The sequence below is a fragment of the Melanostigma gelatinosum genome (assembly GCF_949748355.1).
Source record: "Melanostigma gelatinosum genome assembly, chromosome: 2".
Taxonomy (NCBI): domain Eukaryota; kingdom Metazoa; phylum Chordata; class Actinopteri; order Perciformes; family Zoarcidae; genus Melanostigma; species Melanostigma gelatinosum.
Window position 1 is genome coordinate 31,126,907 of NC_136635.1, and position 21,941 is coordinate 31,148,847.

The following is a 21,941-nucleotide window of genomic DNA, read 5'->3' on the forward strand; positions in this document are numbered from 1 at the left end:
TGATCTTTGTTTGCTCAGACTGCAGTGATACAGGAAATGTGTTGTCACCATGGAAACTGAGGCTGTCAAATGAGGATGACAAAGTGATGTTAATATTTGAGAGGCCACCTGCTATTCTTCAAAACCATGAGCGTCACAGCAGTAAAAGCTCCTTACAAAATGGATCTTATCTGAATTTATCTGCAATTGGGCAGATTATACACGCAGATACGTTGTTCTTAATGCACTGGTTGATTTGAAAATATCTAAAATACACATTCAGGTGTTTATTTTATTACTTTGTCTGTTTACATCTGTAGATTTCTCCTAAATTCACCAACAGTTACCATTACATAATGCCTCATTTGCATATTTAAACATACAATTTCAGAAAACTTGTACTACATTAAATCGTCTTAATGTGAGTGATGAAGTGGTGAAGTTTCATGGTGATGTCTATGAGTTCATGTTGTGACTCTATTCACCTGTAGAGTCTCTTAATGTGAGTGATGAAGTGGTGAATATTCACCTGCAGAGTCTCTAAATGTCTGTAATGTAACTAAACGTCTCTTTAAAGGACTCTGATGATAAATCTCCACTTCAGCAGCTCTGACATTCACCAAACTTCACTCGTTCATTCCTCTCTGTGTGCTGAAGGTTCACACTGAGGGGTTTGTTCACACATCACACACACACTCATTTATACTACATTTAAGTAATAAAAACATGGAGGAAATAGTTTATTTAAAAAATGTCTTTCTACAGTATTTCCTGATTCATGGAATGATACAAAGTGATATCCAAAATATTCTCTGTTGAAAACCTTTGACTCTAATATGTCAAAAAACTGAAACAAGAATTTTGAACCTGACTTTATCCGATGTTCAGATTTCTGTTCTGGAAATACTGTTTATGCAAATGAACACATATTTGGGAAGAGAATGCCTCATTTGCATATTTAAACATACATATTCACAAAACTTGCCATACAAAAAGCAATTGTCTTAATGTAAGCAATGAAGTGGAGAAGTTTCATGATGATATCTGTTAGTTGAATCTTTTACCCTATTCACCTGACGTGTCTCCTCTTTATCTCTTTCACAGTCGAAGGTACGATAGATTCATGTCTGTTATGACTTCAACACAGATATCACACTTTGTAGATGAGAAACATAAACTGTGAAGGATGAAGATAAACTGCTCTTAACTTGTCATTCAGTCTTTGTCTTAAAGTATTTATTAAGAATGGCCCGGACGCACATTCATTACTCCTTAAATCCCAGTCAGTCCTTTTATCGATCTCTTTCTGTGAAACCTCAGTGATGATTAAAACATGAAATCAGAAAGCTGGGTTTGTGCAGGAGGAGTGGAGGTACAACAGCAGGGGGAAATAAATCTCTCAAAAAGCATGTAAAGCCAAACTGAGTGTGAGCTAAAGTTAATATCTCAGTCCCTGAAAGCCTCTCAAGGACCTCTGGAGGTCTGTGAGATCCCACTGTGGGACGCTGTGCCCTGGATTTATCTCTTTCATAGGATTTATCATTACAGAGGGAAGAACTCCACAGTAATATATCACGTAGAAGCATCTTTATAATTATAAATACAAGACAATACCAATACTCTAGGGGTAGTAATACTGTAGATGCAAAGGCACCAAACAGTGTGAAAGAAGGATTATAGACTTTGTGACACGATGAGAGTATATGCTTCATTTATTTCCAGATTCCAATATAAATGTTATTGATGATACAGTGTATACAATGACAACATACTGATATTTGATTCAATTAAAAACTCAAATATTCATCATTCCAAATCAAATAATGAAATATATGAATGAGTACTAAATATTACAGAATTCATATTTAACTATATTTGTAAAGACTAAATGAAAAAAGTGTGTTCAATATATTTTTTAAATCCTGCAACCATTTAAAAAAAAATGTTTATTGATAAAAACAATTAAATATACAAATATTGCAAACATTACATAACATACCGGTATACAGAAAAACTGAAATATGAATTGCGATAAAGAAATAAAGATAATAATTTAAGAAAATAGACTTATAAACATCTGAGAAAAGGAATAAATAAACATTCCATCATAATAATGAAAAATAAGTTATTTTACCAAGCTGTTTGACAGTTTTATACTATATTTAGCGTTGATTAGTTTAATAAGAGTGTACATATATTCTTTAAATTCACATGAAATAAATTCAGCGACATTTGGTATAACTTTTGTTTTTTGCTTTCATGTCCATCCATCACTAGTAATCAATAAGTTTGAAATAAAGTAAATGTTGTATTTATGACATTTTTTACTCTCTATTTTGATTATGATTAATGTTATACAATACATAATCTTTCATTCAAGTCCAAAAAGTTGTGGTTCACTGCATTTTGGAGAAATATAGATATTGTGTAAAATGTTGACATGTAGGTTACTTATTTAACCTTGGCTTTATTGATAATACAGGATAATATATGATACAGTAAAAGATTTAAAAACCACGCCCTCTGCTACAGTAACCTGTCAAAAAAACAACTAACCTGGAACCATAAAACTAATCTTTCTCACGTGACGTCACCCCGCCGACCCGACCAATGAAATCGCTTCTTCAAAGTTTTGCCGCGAGGAGCGGTGCAGAGCTGAGGTGGTGTGTGCGTGTCTTTTCTGAAGATAATAACTGGTTATCTGGTTTAAATAGATGTATGACTGAATCAACACTTTGATAACTTGTTCACGTATCAGTTACGATGTTGCGTTCAGGCTCCGGGTGTGTGTTGAGGTTTCCTTACGGACTATTCAATGTTGCCGCAACCACACGCTTTGTTGTTGATGTGGGCGGAGCGTTAGCATGCTAGCTGCTAGCCTTTAGCTAACATACTAACACCGGCTACTTCCAGGTAACAATAACAACAACCGTCTGTGGACTCGCATCCCGTCTCCTGTCCTCGGCCCCGACCTCATGGATCCCGGTGGAAGTGAACTGGAGTCCAGCCTGCCTCAGCCCGAGAACCCGTGTCTGATCGTGGAGGACTCTCAGCCGGACGGTGTCGCTCTGGAGGACGACCCCGAGAGCAGCTACCGAGCTCTGCTGGCCCGACGCCTGTCCAGCCTGCAGCCCACGTCCCGCAGCCCGGTGCTGGTGAGCTGCAAACTGATTACGTACCGAAGTAACTTCAACATCCGAGGCTGGTTTCTGGTTTCTGATGCAGCAGTTGAGACTGTTTCATGTGGTCTTTTGAATAGAATTGGTCAGCAGTGGTGCAGGAAGTCATATAGTTTATTGTTATATATGCACTTAAAAGCAGGTTTCCCTGTCCAATGAAGTAGTTTAACATGTTAAAGAAACATCCCCTGTTAGTGTTACAGAATCTGATTCATATGTTATATCATTGGGTTATTGCATGAGCAGCGTTTATCATCACGTTGACATGAAAACTGTTAACCACTCGCAGGTATCTTACTCTATAACGATTCATTTAGTTAAAAGAAGATATTTTAAAATTTTGTGTGAAATATTTGAATCAGGAAAAATATCACGTAACCCTCAAATACATTTCGTGGAGTAAATAGTACAATATTTTCTTCTGAAATACTCACGTAAAGTACAAGTACCCTTTAGATTGTACAGTACTTGAGTAAACATAGTCAGCTGCTTTCCACCACTGCTGGTCAGCCGTCTTGTTGACACTTTTCCACCAATATATTTTGGGTTTTTCTAACCCCATGAGAGCACAACCTGTCCACAGATGGAGACATCCATCCATCCCATATTCAGGTTACTTGGTGAGATCTGACGAGAGGCTGATAGGCTGAGAACACTCTGGACAAGTCACCAGACATGTTTTTAATCTTTAAATGTGTTTTGACGGGTCGACAGTTTATCACAAAGCTAAATGCCGCTGAGGAAGCAGAGAGGTTGAAATATTCAGAATTTAATCGTTTTGTTTATAATTCATTTTTAAGTTTGATCTTATTTTCTGCCAACTTGATGAAATCTTTTTACAGTAGTTTGTTTGGGAACAGAAGCAGACTGGAGTGACTGAGACGATGTAAACCACTGTCATTCATTAAAGGCACACTTAACCCCAAAATCAAAAATACATATTTTTCCTCTTATGTGCAGTGCTATTTATCACAATAAAGTCTGTGGATTATATTGAGTAACCGGGTCAGGATTTCTGAGAAGAGACGTTGCTGCTAAGTTATTTTTTTGGTGCTTTTTAAGACCCACTAGCTGAGTGTCGCATAGTGCCGTTATATTGGACAGAAGGCAGACATCTCTACGGCTGATATCTCCAAAAAATAGGAAACTCACACCAAAACAATCTGAATTGATGAATAGCGCTACAGGTAAGAGGACAAATTGTCCCATTAAAGTTAGAATTGTTGAGATTTATCATGAAGTTCGTTACTTTGTTAAACTAGTGACGATTTTGTTTTCCAGGAACTGATTTCCTCCCCGCTAGGAAGCAGATACTCTCAGAGTGACAGCCAATCAGAGAGCTCCCTGAGTAACAACCAAGCTGAACCTGGTCAGTGCCTTTCTAACAACATGGACTTATATTTCACTTATCCTGTACGAAATAAAAACAATGCTATTTTCTTTGTTTAGGCAGTCTAATGGCGGCCAATCCCAGCTCTGCATTCGAGGAGGAAAGTCAAGTTCTAAACATTTGCCCGCCGAACAAGAAAAAGTATGTGAGGACCAGACATGTTTACTTGATGCTCGGGGTCAGACGAGGATAACGTCGTCTCACTTTCTCTGCTCCCTATTGGTTCAGGTGTGCAGCAGAGGACACGGAGATGGATTCCGGAGCTGATTCTACCACACACTGCATTCAGTCTGAGGGTACGAGTTCCTCGCACATATTCAGAAGAATAACGCCAACATCCAGGCTAGAGTTCAACATGACGGCATGTGTTAATGGCATCGATGCGTCTTGTGTTTCAGGGGGAGCCTCTCAATTTGGTTTTCTGGAGCTCTCTCAGAGTCAGGATCTGCGCGGTGAAGTGATGAACAGTCGGGAGGAAGAAGACGACGGTGTTCCTCAGCCAGACGGCAAGAGACGCACCAAATTAGGTATTAACCCTCTGAACCAAAAGCAGTTGGGGTTTCTTTTTTTGCTCCTGTCACATTTTACGCTCGAGGCCTCGATTTTCACAGCAATATAAAAGTCGTGCTCCTCTACGGAAACAGGACAAGAGAAGGAGAGAGAACTCAAACATGTCTTCAGTGCACAATAACACAGTTATAATGACATTAATCACGAAAAAGAAAAAACGCAAGTTGAATTGGTTTCATTTATTTTACAAAAATTGAAAACCAATGGAATCTATGTATTCTTCCTTATTTTCATTTTCCCACAAGTGTTACCAATGTTGGGGAAACTTCTGGTGGTTTGTGACACTTTTCAGCTTTGTTTTGTTCCTTTCTCTGACTGAAACACATGATGTGTTCAAGGACTTTCACAGAGATGAAATCTGACTTTAATGTGGGTTTTCACAGCATCGGTCTATTATAACTTGTGTAGTTCTGGTGGCTGTTTAAAGAAAAGATGACATGAATCCTGCTGGCGGGTTCTGCTGTTCAGAGGGTTAAGACTACACTTCTAGACGCTGGGAGTTTATTGATATTTAGGCGTCAACTTTGAACTGATGCGGAGAACGTGAGCTGCACTTCTCCAATGATTTACACATTTAAAAGGCTGCAGTCGGGCCTGGTACCTGGGTGATTTAATAGAATTCAATTTGAATCCATTGACTGTGGAAAACCCTGAATGAATGAGAAACAACACATGCAGCAGCATCCATACAGAGCGCTACAGGTCACTCAGCGGTTCGATCACTATAAAAATGATTCCTTTCAAATTCACCAGATCTCAACCCAGCTGAACTGAGACATGGCTCTCCACCACCATCATGATCACAGCACCACATGTGGGAAGATCTCCCAGAAGGACGGAGTTCCTTTCCAGTAGAGTTTAGAGATTTGAAGAATCTGAGAAAAGGAAAAACAACTCACGAAGGCACTTCATGTTCCCTTTCATCAGTACGTAGCGCCGGTACATCTGGGTTGCTCCGTCTGATGAATCTACGAAATCATCTCACAAAATCTCAACCACAACAACAGGTCAAAGGCCAAGGAGGAGCTTATTGGATTTCAGCCAATCATTGAGCTGATCGATGGGCTGAGGAATGTGTAATATGAGACCTTTCAGAGCCTCTGCAGGAGCAAAGGGTTTGAAACTCTGGAAGACTTCAGATTCTCTTTAAACTTGTCCTGCTGACGGATCAGGAGCAGGGGGGGGGGCTTCTTCCTTTGCCTTTTGTTTGAGACATTTTGAACACAACGGAAGCAAAATAAAACTCACAGTCACTGGTGGAAATAGAGCCTTTATTCACAGAGTTCGATGTGTCAGCTGCCCGATGAGCAACGGCTCTCACTCGTTCTTCAGAGGCAGACCGTGAAACTGGTGAAATAAAATGTCTGCAGGAAAATAAGCAGTAATGGCCAATAGGGGTGGGAATCGCCAGAGATCTCGCGATACGATATCACGATACTGCGATATATCGCCATACTTCTCACGATACTGCGATATGAGTATTGTGATGACATATATTGCGATTTATTACTTTTTTCAACTTCAAATGATGTCCCCAAAGGAAAACTGTGTCAACATGTTTTATCTGATAAGATAAAGTTTTCAGTCTGTTCATCTCACTTCAATCATTTTTATTGCAGCAGAATATGATTGTCAAGCGGACAGACTGACCAACAATGTCATAAATGTAGCATGCACCTGACAAACTGAACTGTTTGTATCACTACGTAGTCCAACTTACCTAAATACAAACGTGTGGACTCAGCATATGAACTATAACTTGTATAAGTAGGATATGAGAGTTACATAACTCAGTGTAACTTGTGATGCGTGGACGTCGAGGCAGAGAGACAGTGATGCGCTGCACTCTCCCCATGAGCCGGCTGCTGTTGGCAGGTTGAACCCTGTTGTGAGGACAGATGTCTATCTTTGTTTTGACCAACTTCCTACCAAACACACTGACCCGGGACCTTTGCTGACCTCACCAGAAAAGAACTCGCCACCATCTAGTGGACTGAAAAAGTACTTTATTTGATTTTTCTAAAAAAAATAAATTTAAATAAATAAATCGATACTTGCCGTCCATGTATCGATATAATATCGGCACGCAAAATATCGCGATACTATGCTGTATCGATTTTTTCCCCCACCCCTAATGGCCAACAGCCAATATATTCGTCCCATCCCTCATTTATATCGGACATTGTTCTGTTTGCTCCAGAACAACCGCTCTTATCTCACTGTGCACTGAGATGCTGCTGCTGTTGAATTGCAAGCGTGTGTGTGTGTGTGTGTGTGTGTGTCTGTGTGTGTGTGTGCGACCGACCGGACGACAGCGAGTGTAATGGTTCATTATTTAGTACCTGATCAGAGCGTTCACACCGTTTAAAGAGCAAACCTAACTTCGACCTTCTTTTCATCGCCAGCAGAGCAGAACGTCGGCTCCAGGACTTCAGAGAGTCCGGACAACAAAGCAGTGAGGTTCGGCTTCATTCTGTGTTTAAATCTCATCAGCGGGACGCCTGCTGGCCTGGGGTGAGCAGTGTTGTTTGTTTCTGTCCTCCTCCAGGTCTGAGGTGAGCTCCAGCAGCTCACTGGAGTCTTCGGGTCAGTCGGGGAGGCAGCTGGGCATCCAGGCTCTGCTGCACTCTGAGGGCCTGCAGGCCTCCGATGAGCAGGACTGTGAGATCCTGTCCTCACAGGAGGACATGTTCGACGCCGACAAGACCGGTAAATGTGTGTGTGTGTGCCACGATTTGTAGCAAATGGGCTAAAACGTTAGCGCTGCAGGGAAGGAATGTCACGATACCCGAAATACAGTAGACGACACACAGAAACATATGCTGTCAGGAGATGATGATGAACGATGGACTTCTGTCTTGTTCTCTGTCCCCTCCCCGTTACCTCGGGCTCCTCTCAGGTGCTGCGGTGGACAGCACGGTCTCTGAGCCGGAGCAGCTGGGTCGCCCGACCGCGACGCCGGCTCACTCCCTGCGGCTGCTGCATCTGTCTGGACAGGGAACACTGGTGCTGCAAAGTCTGTCCCAGTAAGTCACAGGAGGAGCTCTCATATTGCTGTCAACTCACAAGCACAACGCAGAAAATACCCTGAAGTTGTGCTCGCTCTCTCTTTGCCCACTTCTTTCTAGGAGCTCCGTTGACTACATTGCCCCGACCCCAGACACCTTCGGCCACACCCCTTTAATTATTCCCAGCTCACCGACGGGACCAGAGAACGAACGCGGTAAATGATTTGACCGACTTTGACGACTGAATTTTAAATAGACGGAACAAGTCGGCTGGTGAAAAGAGCTAAAACTTTCCTCGTCAGGTGCCGATGAACCGATGGATACCTCGCTGCCCCCAGAAGACCGAGCGGGAGAGAAGGAGGAGGAGCCGATGGAGACGGAGGCCGCCTCTAAGCCACACCCGTCCGCCTCGACTCCCGTCTCCCAGAATTCCCCTGGTTTTGTGTTGGAGCGAACTCTCTCTTTACCCTCCCAGCCAGAGTTCTCTCACGTATGTACTTCTTCATTTATTTTCTCATTTTACTTATTCAGTCTTTTCATTCATTTACTTGCTGTAAGGCTGCAGCACACGACACACTACTGACATTTAAATTAATCGACTAATTGTTGAGTAAAATCTTCCAAATATTCCACGTGTGTTTTTTTCTCAGGACGTGTTTGTCCCGACGCAGAGTCAGGACGCACCGCAACAGTCCGATAAGAAGACGGGCGAGACGCAGTCTCAGCGGCCGGAGTCGGCTTCCTTCACTCTGCCTCTGCTGCTGTCTTGCGGTAGTCCAGCTCGGCAGACCTCGGAGCTTCTCGAGGAGGACAGCCAGGCCACTCAGATCGAGGAGCCGCCCGGCGTCGACGCCAGCGACTCTGTGGTTTCACATCAGAGGAGCGAGAGCAACGGCGTCCCTCCGGAGTCACAAGCTCCCGCCACTTCCAAAGCCTCCGCCTCCGCTGAATCGCCAAAGCATCGCAGCGAATGTGCCAAGAAGGATTCGTCCGATGCGGCGCCGAAGTCCGAAGCGCACAAAAAGACGTCTTTGAATGTAGAGAACGTGAAGGACGGCGGGAGTGACGGCAAAGAGGCGAGCCCCGCCGACGTGGTGTCCTGCTCCCAACCGAAGTTGGATTCCTCCGATCTGACTGATAACAGCTGCGTGCAGGAGACCCCCCCTGCAGACGCCACACCCCGAAGTGTGACCTCGCCGCCCACGATCTCTCGGGCGCCTGCTGTGGATGTGGCGACGGGTTCTGCAGACTCGAGGAAGGAAGGAGGAAGTGCAAAGAGTCCGTCCGTAAAATCGTCGTCGCAGAAGTGTGGAGCGGTTGTTAACAGTCAAACAGCGAAAGAGGTGATGGGTGAGCGGAGGCAGGGTGGAGTAGAGGAGGAGGAGGTGATGGAGGAGGGTTCAGGGATAGCTGTGGCCCTCTCCCACAGCCAGCTGTTGTCCCCTGAGCCCATGGAGGAGGAGGAGGAGGAGAAGGAGGAGGAGAAGAAGAAGAGTGAAGACCGAGGAGAGGACAGCGTCATCGTTGTCACAGACAGCGAGAGAGACTCTCAGGCTCTCCAGAAAGACGCGACGCCACAATCTAAGACCAACAGCTCCCAGTCCATCTCCACCAACGGTCATCAGGCCCAGGCTCAGGCCAAGAAGGTCCACGCTGCTCCTGATAGGCTCTCCCAGACTCAGAGGGCGGGGCCTGACCCAGAGGGGCTCAAAGACAAGAGCCTGAGTGACAGCTCGGGAGGTAAGCGGGGCATAGACGTACTGCATGTCAGCATGGTGTGATATCCGTGACTCTTCACTCATATAACGGGTTGGGACTTCTATGTGGAATCATCTCGTTGCACCTTTCAGGCCTCTAAAATGACTGTAATGTAATAACTGTAATTACTCTTTGAATGAATTGGACATGACGGTCGTCACGCCCCCAGTTGAGAGGAACAGACACGAGTACCAGAGGAGCAAAGCAATGTACTGCTGTGTAACTGGTTTCAGACGTCTTTAAAGACTCAACAGCAGTTTAAGTTCACCGTGCCGACGGGGGGGCGGAGGCTGCTGTGGAGCCATCGACGCTCTCGCCAAAGCCTCCAGACCTCATCGAAATATATCAGTGTTTCTGAAAGTTTATAGCGCCTTCTTACCAGTTATGTTCTCGTCGAGATCGGTTCCAAGACTCTTTTTGACGGTCTCGTCATCAACGCCATGTTTAAGCGGACTTGCCTCAGACAAAGACGCGTTTTATTTCAGGACCAGTGAAGACCTCCACTGTGAGGATATCACTGACATCATTACCCTGATTGTCTGTCCACATTAAGCTCACCGCTGCAGAGCCTTTTGATTACACACACTTACAGTACAAACGGTAAAAGAGGAGCGTGAAGAGGAATCCTGATGTGTGTTTTTGGGAATGTGGATCTTTCAGATCAGTTTGAGAACTCAGTGGTGTGAATGTTGAATGAGGGTCTCTCACTGGTCTGGTCTTGGTCTTGTTGTGGTCTCGATACACTGGTCTTTGTCATGACTTGGGATCTGTTGACTACAACACTCGTTCATACACATGTTGGTGTTTTGTGGACTTCTGGAGTATATATTGAGTTGGAGTTCTCCCTCGAAGGCTGCGTGTTACAAGGATCCAACAAGGACACGTTGCATCTAAAACCCATGAAATGTTCTGTGACGGTTATTCTGCAGAGTTCCATTCGAGGTAAAGTGGTGTCCCAGTTAGAGTCGCATCGTTCCCCATTGTGATCGGGCTTTAACAGGAACCGTGCACTGAACTGGATCCAATCTGATTCCAGGAATGCTTTAATTTGTTTACTGCAGATATTTCTTTCCACTTCACGCTTCCTAAAGAAGGGGAGCTGATTGGTCCTGTGGTCGGAGCCACGCCCCCTCTGATCAGCCAGCTGAAGCAGACGCTGAGACACAGCACTCCCATCGGTGGGTTCAACAACAACAACAACAACAACAACTTGTCTGCTGAACGATCTGAGGCCGAGCTTCTTTAATCTGTTTTTTTTCTGCAGAGATGACTTCCTTCTCTGAGAAGTCGGGCGTGGCGGCTGACGGGGCGATGGCAGCCAGTGACATCGTGTCGGGGGAAAGCGGGGACGACGCGACGGAGACGGGAGACGGGAAGCTGAGTCTGAGGATGAAGCTGGTGACCCCCGTGGAAGAGGGCAGCTCGGAGCGCTTCAGCCTGCAGAGTAAGAGCTCCTCCTCCTCCTCCTCCACGCTCTCAAGCCTGCGTCCTCCTGGACCGTCTCTTTAATACACTTCAACATGTTCTACCCCCCCAGAGCCAGCGCTGTCAGAAGAGGACGGATCTGTCCCCAAAGTTACCGCTGTTGCCAAGGCTGTAACCAGGTAACCCGGCTCTCTGTCTTCATGAAGTCAATTCTTCCATTAAGTCTCTGGAGGATGAGAAGCAGCTGAACACGCTCTTCAGCCTCGCCAGTGTCACACACACACACACACACACACACACACACACACACACACACACGGAGAATAGTTTAAAGGTCCAACTGATGAGAAGTGCACCTGTTCTGGTGGTGGGATGTGTTTTTCATTCATGTGTATCTGTCAGAGCCCACGTCATTCTGTGTTCTTCATTCTTTATGAAGTCACTCAGAAATTATATTCATTTCATTGAGAATTGACATGAGTTTCCAGTGACGTATTGACTTTATTTTGGGACTTTGCTGTTGAAACAATATTTAGTTATATCTAAATTATTAATATCTTCTAATTCTACACATGTTTTTAAAAACAATTATTGAGTCGAAGAACCAAGTCTCAATAAGAGCAGCCCCTAGTGGTACTAGGATCCTAAAGGTACCCGGCCCTCCTCGTAGGCCACCGTAGTTCTCAAAGAGGCCGTAGAAAGGGAGGGGCTGAGCTCATCAAGCCACTAGATGCCACTAAAACGTACTCGCTGTTCCTTTAACGAAGCTCTGGAGCTGTTAGAAATGTGGGTGTCGTGCATCATGCAATGATAACAGATGCGACTACGAGACGATTGTCTTCTTCTTAAACGCTTCAATGGATTACTCGTTGCAGACTAACACTTTTGTTTGATTTCCCAGCAGCCCGTCGGTGTTCAGTCGTGTCAGACAGGTGCACAGACTGCAGGAAGCCAGGGAGGACCTCCAGGCTGGAGGCCACAGCACACCTGTCAGGTGAGCACACTGTGTGTGTGTGTGTGTGTGTGTGTGAGACCTACTTCTGGAGGTGTGATGGATGGTTATTTTCTACTTCTTCTCTCGGGCCATGAGGAGCAGTAAGATGTGAGCGATGCTGTTTTACAACATGTCTCCTGCGGTTGAATTCTCTCTTCAGTCCACTTGTTTCTTCTGCTTCTTGCCGTAAACGGTTTACAGAGATGTGCTGTTTTTCACCTCCACAGTAATGAGACGCGAGAGCCACACAGTTTATTTAGCTGGTTTGTTTTATGGTCGTTTCCATCATATGTAGATATTATTATCCAAATAAAAGGTTTGATTCCTGCCGAAGTACAGAATACATGAAAGAAACCTACAATGCTCGTGTTACACCGTCGTAGTCCGACGGCGTCATATCTGTGCCTTCTGTACATCGGTACCAGAGGGCAGCTGTTCGCCTCACCACAGAGGGGCTCCCCGCCGTCCTCGCTGGGATGCAACAGCCTCCCCAACAGCCAATCGGAGCCTTCGCAACAGGAAGCGTCGGCGGCACCGCAGGAGACCCGTAAGGCTCCTCCCGGCACCGCCGAGCCCTCCGAGGACAGACGAGGTCCGCCTCGCTCTCCAGAGCCGGCCGCCCCCAACAGGACGGATGCCAGACAGAAGGCGGCTCAGCAGACCTTCGACAGCACCGGCGCCTCCAGCCCGTCCAACAAGGTGGGTCACTGACTGTCCACAGTACAAAGGGTTAATGTGTCCAGAGAGACTTCAATGCACACCGTTCTGCTCCCAGAGCTCCTGATGGAGAAGTTATTCTTTCTGCAAACAGTCAAAGATTTGATTTCAACAAAAAAGTCTCAAAGTCCTAAATATGATTCTTCGATTTTGAGTTTTAAATATGATCTCAGGTCTTCTGAATTATATTTCCAACAGCGTTAAATATCAGCCTCGTTTCAAAATGTCCAACGCTGTAGTTTTGAAGTGGGGGTTCTGTGAGCCATCTGCCGTCGCCTCCAGCTGCTCCTTTGTTTCTGTTATTGTGCGAGTCTGGTGATTTAAAGTCCAAATCCATCTACTGCAGTAAAGCGCTGACTCAGCGCTTTATGCTAGCTCTGAGGTAGCGCTGCATGGAGGTGCAGTCTGATCACTCTGTCCTGTGTGTCTCAGCTCCGTCAGCGAACAGTCTCCCAGCAGACCAGCTTCGATGCACCGGGGCTGCGCTCCCCAGCTGGCAGGGTAAGGAGATTCAGAAGTGTGTGTGTGTGTGTGTGTGTGTGTGTGTGTGTGTGTGTGTGTGTGTGTGTGTGTGTGTGTGTGTGTGTGTGTGTGTGTGTGTGTGTGTGTGTGTGTGTGTGTGTGTGTGTGTGTGTGTGTGTGTGTGTGTGTGTGTGTGTGTGTGTGTGTGTGTGTGTGTGTGTGTGTGTGTGTGTGTCCGTCCCATTGACGCGCTTGCATTTTGTTTTGCCTTAAAGGGAGAACCAGAGTCTCCGTCCTTTAGGAGAACCACAACCCCCGCCCACCGCAGACACGTGCGCACCATCCAGGAAGTGCGTACCACCATCACACGGGTCATCACGGACGTGTATTACGAGGACGGCAAAGAGGTGGAGCGCAAAGTCACCGAGGTAACCGACACTTTCTCATTTCTCACAGTTATTAAACGGCTTTAGTTCGTCTTCACTGTGAGTTTCAGCTCATTGTTTATCTGTCCGGCTCTCAACGTGACTGTTCTGGTTCTCCGTCCGTAGGGTTAAAGTGAAAGGTAAACAAAAACACTAGAGAGAATGCAGCTTTAACACATGAAGCTTTGGCTTCACATTTTGTAAATGTGATGTTAGTTGTTGTTGTTTGTTGGCCGGTATAATATATATTGAACACGTATCACTTCTTGTCTTTAACATCAGCGTGACCTGTGTTCATTTGTACGTTACCAGGAGAACGAGGAGCCCGTGGTGGACTGCCAGGTGTTGGACGGCGACATCTCCCCGTGCCGCACAGGCAGCAGCTTGACCTCCGGTGACCTGGGTGACATCAGCTCCCTGTCGTCCAAGACCCCCAGCCAGCAGCACAGCTCCGGAGGAACCAGCAGCAGCGGCTTCACGCGGCCGGACTTCATCATGCCGCCCAGCCGAGGGGCCTTCAGGTACTCTCTCCACCTCCAACACTGACGATGGCGGCTTGTCTTCAGTCCTGCCGATGTCCCGCCTCTCTGGTTTCTCTGTGTGTAGTTGCATGCTGGTTTCCTGTGTCGCTCCTTCACCTGCTGTGCCTTTCTAACACCCTGATTCCTCAGTGATTCACTGATCCCTGCCTGCTTCAGGTACAAGTTGTTCGCGGGCACGAGTCTGGGGGTCGCTAAACGCTCCCCGTTCAACAGCCCCCAGATCAGTGCCCGTGCAACCTGACCGGATCCCATTGGTCCCCTCTGTGTGTCTGCAGTCCCAGGAGGGGAGGCGGGCAGCAACAGAGGGGTCACAGGGGCCACAGGGCGGGGTCAGTGGTCACAGTGAGCAGAGGCTACGACACCCTGGGGTCCCGGGCCCTCGCCCCGCTCACCCCCAGAGGGAGGGCTCGGAGGGGCCGACCCCCGTCCCGCTCCTCCAGGTCCAGGTGAGTCCTCGCTGAGGCTCACGCTGCACTCTCAGCAGAAACAACTTGAAGCCACAACACCTCTAACAACACTTCACCTTTCCTCTTCTCACTAATCCTCTCACTCTGAGCTGCAGCTGTACATGTTCGTCGGTCGTGAGTCATTGTTTCTTTCTTGTAACTGTGATAAACGAGTGAAAACTCTCCGTCTCAAAGATAACCACGTCGGATAAGATTCGTCCGACCATAAGTCCAAAGCCCAGAGATATTAAACGTACAGTGACGTGTGTCTAAATGCGCTTTACTTACCGGTACTCATTTCCACTCATTTCTGTGTTAAAGTCAAATATTTGGATTTCATAATTCTTCTTTTTCTAAGTGTGCTGTCAACTGGACTCTACATCACAGAGCTGATTCTTACAGTGAAGCTGCTGAATGCACATATTTGATTAGAAGTGGTTTTATTCTCAGCGTGGCGACGGCTGAACCAACAACTCGAGGTCAGCGGTGCCTGTTACTCAATGACACTCGCGTCTCTTGACATGGATACTGTTGTAATGCTCTGAGTGTCTGTAGCTTGGCTGCACTCTTTATTATGATGGAACAGCATCTTTTCTTCAAACAATCACCAAAACTACGCCGTTTATCACAGCCAGAAGCTGTGTTGAACCATCGTTGTTTCAGATTTTCATTTTTACCACGGCCCTTGAACACATCATGTGTGACGAACGCTTCTGTCCAAAAAAAGCAACCGAAGCGAGGCTTAAAATTGTGATATTTCACTAAAAACATTTGATTCCACGTGTCTCATTTAAAATCTCACCACAAATAAACCGTTTGTTTAAACCAGAGCTGAGCTGCTCATGAAGCCACGAGTGACTCATCAGAGACCGACAGTCATGTGACAATAAATCAGTGAGACTTTGACTGAGCTGCTGCTGAACACAGAGCAGAGAGGAGAAATGTAAATAGTTTGAAATATAAAGCATGTAGAGCCTCCATTTATTGTAACATTGGAAACATGTCGCATGTACAGATATAATATCCTGCATGTGAAGGAGGAAGCGAGTCTGACGCTCTGTTTGGCTCTCTAAGGGGAGGCAGAGCCCGCTCTCTGCAGAGGCCACCGCATTCCTCCTCGGAGGACGAGCACTTCGGCCGCATGCCCCCCCCACGCCTCCCCGTCAGCCCCGCGGACCCCGAGCCGCCCAGCCACTCCGACTCGCTGCGCTCGTCTCCGGAGGAGGCCAACTCGGCCGGGAGCAGCTTCGTCGGCCTGCGGGTGGTGGCCAAGTGGACGTCCAACGGCTACTTCTACTCGGGCCGCATCATCAAAGACACCGGCGAGGGGGGGTTCCGCCTGCGGTTCGACGACGGCTACGAGTGTGAGGTGGTGGGGAAGGACATCCTGCTGTGTGACCCCATCCCGCTGGAGACGGAGGTCACCGCTCTGCTGGAGGACGAGTACTTCAGCATAGGTGAGGGAGGACGTTCCAATGAACTCTGACCTTTGTGGTTCAGGGGCTTCAAATCAGTGGATGAGCCAGAAAGAGTTAAAGTTGTTCTATTCAAGGATTCAAGGATGATTTATTGTCCTGAAATGCAGCTGTAGCCCATTTAGTACACAAGAATAACATGACAAACTCTGTGTGTGTGTGTGTGTGTGTGTGTGTGTGTGTGTGTGTGTGTGTGTGTGCAGGTGTTGTGAGGGGCCATAAAACAGAGGGCCAGGATCTGTTCTACAGTGTGGAGAAGGAGGGCCAGAGGCAGTGGTACAACAGGACGGCCATCATCCTGTCTGTGGAGCAGGGCAACAGGCTGAGGGAGCAGCACAGCCTCGGGCCCTACGAGCCCGCCGTGCCGCCGCCCAAGGCCTCCGACATCAGCCTCGGTAACACCGCCGACCGACGGCCTTTTTTATGAAGTAGAGTGTTGTGAAGAGGCTGAGGGATGAAGCGGCTCCGTGACCAAAGATTCAGCGTCAACAAACATGACCGCTGACGTTGCAGTGACTCGGATGTATTCCGGAGATCCTAAACAGCGTATTCAATCTGTCACCAACTTGATGACGGTGCATTGTCTTGATAAGAGCCGATTGTTTAATATCCTCCGTAGATAACCTGGTGGAGGGGAAGAGGAAGCGCAGAGGAGCCCCCGAGGGTCAGAACACCCCCAACCGGAGCTCCTCCTCCAGCAGCCCCCGGACCCCCGGCCCCTCCGGCAAGAGGAAGCTGATGAACAGCAGGTCGCCGGCCAAGAGAGGACGCCGGGGGGGCGCCCGAGCCGGTACGGAGACCACCTCGCCGCAACCATGACCTCATCGGAACCGGGGGGGGATTTTAGTGTTTTTAATTTCAGGGTTTCATCTGTTCTGTACCCTGTTTAAAACGTGATGTTGTTAAAGTTAGTTTTAGATTTTAAACATGTTTTATTCTCGTCTAAGGTTCTAATCAGCTGTGTGCACTCTACAGCTGATTAGCAATTTTTAAACCGTTTTTTATAATAATTATTTTAGAGAAACATGATTTTTTTAACCTGTGTGTTGTCATTGTACTCCATGGTGCTTTGAGCACGTGACATTTAGAAAAATCTTTTTTTCGTTCTTAATTCACTCACAAGGAAGCGCTTGTTGTCAGTAATGTGTGGTTGTTTTGTACTGAGCACAACTGAGACATTTAGGACAGACGTGTCTCCGTCTGCTGCTGCTGCTGCTGCTGCTGCTGCTGACCCGGTAATTAATGACGTCCACAGGTGTCACCGCGGTGTTGGTCCACAGGTGGCGGGAAGACAACGGGTGGATTTTGTTGTGCAAAGTCACGGGTGATTTATCACCGAGAACCGTCTGAATACCGTCGGTTTATTTATGTTTGATGCGCAAAAGGTCTGTTCAGACAAATCCACTCTAGTTTTATGCAGCGACGCAGACAGCGCGTTATATTTACCCAAAGGTTATGATATAATTGTCTTCTTGTTGATATTGACAACTAAATATACCAGTAACATTTTATCATCTTCCACATTCTTCTTTTTTACACAGAAGGCAACATAAACATTCTTGAGGATTTATAGATGAAAGAACTGATTACAAGATACTACACATCAACCACATGCATACAAATATATGTGTGTATATATGTGTGTACATACATACACGTGTATATGTGCTGTCTCTTCTTCTCTAACTCTACTTGTGTGTGTTCCTGTCTGCAGCTCAGCGGCTCAGCCTGTGCAACACCTCCGGCAGCGGCACCGATCTCCCCGGTGGGTCCGGAGACGTGGCGGAGACTCACGGCCCGCTGCCCCAGAACACGACGCTCTTCATGGGCTTCGCCTTCATGCTGACGGCCTCGTCCGAGATCGACCGGCTGACCAACAAGCACGCCAGCGACGACGAGGAGGACGGTGAGGCGGACTGCCGGCCGCATCGCTTCCCGTTTCCTGTCGTGATTCATTTTCCATAATTCGTGTACTTTTGTCTTCTTTCTCTCCACAGAGTACGTGCAGACGGGTCCGTATAACAAGACGTACACGGAGTCCCAGCTGCAGGCCGGTGGAGGATTCGTCCTGCAAGACTTCAACGAAGAACAAGTGAGTGATCAGGACATCAAGTTCCCTCCAGTGTTCAGTAGCTGTGAGTGATTAGGTTACTCCAGATACTAAACTTTAAATCAATCTACCTGCAGTTCAGCCCTCAAATACACAGTGTGAGATGTTGTTCAGTGTGTTATGTGAAGCATCTGTGGTCATTTGTTGCTGATTTATTTTTGTTATCTCAGGTGAGATTGAGTTTAACAGCATTTCATACATCAGTAAAACTGGTCATGGCTTATTTAAACAGAATAATAATGTTTTATTTAGGAAGTGCTTTTTAAGAAACTCAAAAACACGTCAAAGGTGATGAAAGAGCAAGTTACACGCGCATAAAAATAACAAATAATTAGAAAATACAAGTAAGTTATAAACGTCCAAACACTTCCACGGTGTCATTTTTCTCGATTCCTTCGTCACATATTAGTCCAGATAAATCGTATGCAGGGCCCGAGCACCGACGTAGTCTGAGCGGAGGACCTTTTGTATTTCTAATGTTTATTGTTCTTATTCTTATTCTTCCACTTTCATGGCAAAAAGGAGGTGCTTGGGATATTGGGAATTTTGTGAAATTTGGCACGTAAGCCAGAATTTGCGAAAATTGCATTCTGATTGGGGTGTCCAGCTGCGGTATGAAATATTGGCTCGCTAGCGCCCCCTATTGAGTAGCCCCAACATCGGGTTTCACCCAGCTGTATGAAAGTTGGTAGTTATGTGGAACGTGATGAGACGCACAAAAAACCCTCTTGGAAGTTTTCTCTAAACCAAACACTTTTTTACTTTTATGACGTTTTTTGACCGTTTCAAGGCGTCATACTTTAACGAACTCCTCCCAGAGATTTGACCCGATTGACTTCAGATTCGGCTAGTCTGCTCTTGAGACCTTGGCAGTGAAAAGTTACTCAAAGATCAAAAAGTTATCGAACTATGTGGCCGTGGCGTGGCGTCAAAGAAACACCATTCGCCACGAAACAGGAAGTTGTTGTAACTCGGCCGTACATTGTCGAATCTGCTCCAAATCTCTCATATGTCATAACATCCTGACCCGGAACACATCTATATGATAATTTAGAATCAAACTGATAGCGCCACCTAGTGGCAACCGGAAGTTGTACGCTGCGTACTTTGACATCCTGCTCCTCACAGATTAATCAGATCCCTCTCAAATGTTGATGAAATGAATTTCGATCCTTCGCCATGAACGAATAAACTGATGTAACTCGACTCCACATCATCAGATCTTTACCAGATTTCACATGCTTGATTAGACTCCAGGCCTGAAGACATCTGCAGGCCAATTTTGAATCATAGTCATAGCGCCACCTACTGGTAACAGGAAGTTAAAGTCTTTATACTTTGGCTTGTTTCTCTTAGTAGGTAAATCAAATCAATATCAAATTTGTTCCACACAAATACAAGAAGTTCATAATGCCAGATCATGAAGCTTTTGATGTTTCGTCGAACGCCGTTGCCGTGGCGATGCAGTTTTCGCCGTTAACAACGAAGGTCATTTTGAGAGGCTAAAAATGCTCGAAACATAAGCAAACTTGGCAAGCAGATTACAAGGCCGAAATGTAGTTGTATAATATGATTTTATTGGTTCAGAGTGGCAAATCGGCTCAATAGCGCCCCCTACAATATTTCAACGAAGCAGCCCTCGCAGTACGTTTCACCTAGATGTATGAAATTTGGTAGGAACATGTATCACATATGGACTTCAATAAAAGTATATTGGGGCCATGCTCTAAACCTGCATGCAGTGTCTGACGGTCACAGCACTGAATGGCAGCATCAACCAGAGTCCTCGCGCCGTCCGACGGCCGCGCAGGCGGGAGTCCCGCCGGCACCCCGACGTGCAGATTGCGAGGGCGCGGTCATCGCTGCTCGCAGCTTTAATTATTATTTGTGCTGTTGTCACATTCTCGCTGCATGTAGTTTAAGATGTGTGGTTATGTACGGGGTCTTTCATGTGGCTGTTTAATCAGTTGATGGTGAGTCGATTGAGCTGAGTTCTCCTGCTGACTGTGCCTACATGTCCCAGGATGCATTGCTCTGACCCCAGGAGGGTTCTCGCTCCGCTGCATTTCTTCGTCCGTATACATTTGGCTCCAATAAATGTCTGAATATCAGTCAGCCACAGCACTGTAAAAGGATCTGTACAAGCGAAGGGGAACGAAGAAGTTTGGGGTTTTGAGCCGTCTATAGGCCACGCCCCCTGGTCCCCCAGAGGGCGGAGACTAGACGTCCACGCTGAAACATTCTGTAGTTCTTCCTCGCCTCCAACTACGTCACTGCCAGGTCACATGACAGCAGCCAAAGCAGGAAGAACAGATGTTTGCAGCTGTGACCTCATCTTCCTGCCTCAACACAGCAGCACTGCAGTCACCATCAGCACCGATTGAACATCCACATTAAAGAATGGTGATCAGTCTTTCCTGACACGATACACTGAGTGAATACTGCAGCCATCCATGTTTTTGTGTCTCCGCAGTGTAAGGCAGCTTACCAGAGTCTGCTCATAGCGGACCAGCACTGTCGCACCAGGAAGTACCTGCTGTGTTTGGCCAGCGGTGTGCCGAGTGTGTCGCACATCTGGGTGCGAGACTGCTGCAAAGACAACAAGCTGCTCAACTACCGGAACTACCTGCTGCCGGCCGGCGTGGGGCCGGATGAGGCCGTCGTGGAATGGTGAGATGAGCCTCTTCTGCTTTTCATTCTCTGGCTTTACTGGATGGATAGATAGAGCATATTTTTCTGTGGCATACTTGCATCGTGTGATGTATTCGTTTACATACTGTACTATGATTTGAGGACATTTGTTTATGTAACTTCTTACGGCATACTTGTATTATGGTTCCTTTGACATAATATACTGCGACACACTGCAGTGTCGAGGAGGAGACGCTGCCCCTCTGGGAAGGGTGTCGGGCAGAGGTGCTTGTTTTCATCGATATTTTCTCCTCAGGCATCCGCGCTGCAGCCCGTTCAAGGCTCTGCGGGTCCTGCTGGTGTTTGAGAAGCCCGTGGAGCTCTGGGCACAGCTGGTCACCATGGGCGGAGGGTCGTGTGTCCGACAGTTCCCGACGGACAAAGATGCTTCCGGTAACACGGCCCCAGCTCGCCATGTCAAAGTATTACGCTGGGAGTCTGTTATTGACGGTTTCCTTCCTCCGTCTGCAGACATTCCTGCCGGCAAGTACGACGTGGTGTTGACGGACCGCGCCTGTCCGGCATCAGTAGAGACGACCGTGACGTCACAGGACATCCCGCTGGTGTCGGCCGAGTGGCTCATCCAGAGCGTCATCCGCGGGGAGCGCCTGGGTTTCCACAGCAAGCCTCAGTACCGCCACGACTACTCCTCCTCCTCCTCCTCATAAACATGTGCTAAATGTTCAGCATTAGTCCGTTGCATGCCTCTGCTGTATATAACGTTATCCTGTCTGTTTTTAACGGGATAATAAATTGTGACTAGTTTCATT

The 21,941-nt window shown here is 46.7% G+C and overlaps 1 protein-coding gene across 5 annotated transcripts; it reads left to right on the plus strand.

The window, feature by feature from the left end:
• Positions 1-2,614: 2,614 nt before the first annotated feature.
• tp53bp1 (tumor protein p53 binding protein, 1) lies at positions 2,615-21,888 on the plus strand. 5 transcript variants are annotated; one of them, XM_079290124.1, is made up of 29 exons: positions 2,615-2,639; positions 2,893-3,134; positions 4,440-4,527; positions 4,608-4,689; positions 4,777-4,844; positions 4,947-5,075; positions 7,524-7,578; positions 7,667-7,827; positions 8,018-8,144; positions 8,247-8,341; positions 8,429-8,616; positions 8,777-9,866; positions 10,946-11,062; positions 11,149-11,328; positions 11,422-11,488; positions 12,211-12,303; positions 12,729-13,002; positions 13,453-13,521; positions 13,758-13,910; positions 14,220-14,428; positions 14,725-14,895; positions 15,970-16,352; positions 16,574-16,765; positions 16,990-17,160; positions 18,085-18,276; positions 18,368-18,462; positions 20,954-21,150; positions 21,428-21,564; positions 21,643-21,888. In XM_079290124.1, the coding sequence occupies exons 2-29, from the start codon at positions 2,955-2,957 to the stop codon at positions 21,837-21,839; spliced, it is 5,160 nt and encodes a 1,719-aa protein (XP_079146250.1). In that variant the 5' UTR covers positions 2,615-2,639; positions 2,893-2,954; the 3' UTR covers positions 21,840-21,888. The 5 variants fall into 5 exon arrangements, with proteins under 5 accessions (XP_079146250.1, XP_079146251.1, XP_079146253.1 ...); XM_079290125.1 differs by lacking the exon at positions 2,615-2,639 and adding an exon at positions 2,642-2,762; XM_079290127.1 differs by lacking the exon at positions 2,615-2,639 and having other exon boundaries at positions 2,681-3,134; positions 8,465-8,616.
• Positions 21,889-21,941: the final 53 nt, after the last annotated feature.

Coding starts and splice junctions, on each gene's coding strand:
- tp53bp1 (XM_079290124.1), top strand. CDS start 2,955: ATGGATCCCGGTGGAAGTGAACTGGAGTCCAGCCTGCCTCAGCCCGAG. Junction 13,522..13,757: donor TGCGCTCCCCAGCTGGCAGG/GTAAGGAGATTC, acceptor TTTGCCTTAAAG/GGAGAACCAGAGTCTCCGTC. Junction 14,896..15,969: donor TCCCGCTCCTCCAGGTCCAG/GTGAGTCCTCGC, acceptor TGGCTCTCTAAG/GGGAGGCAGAGCCCGCTCTC.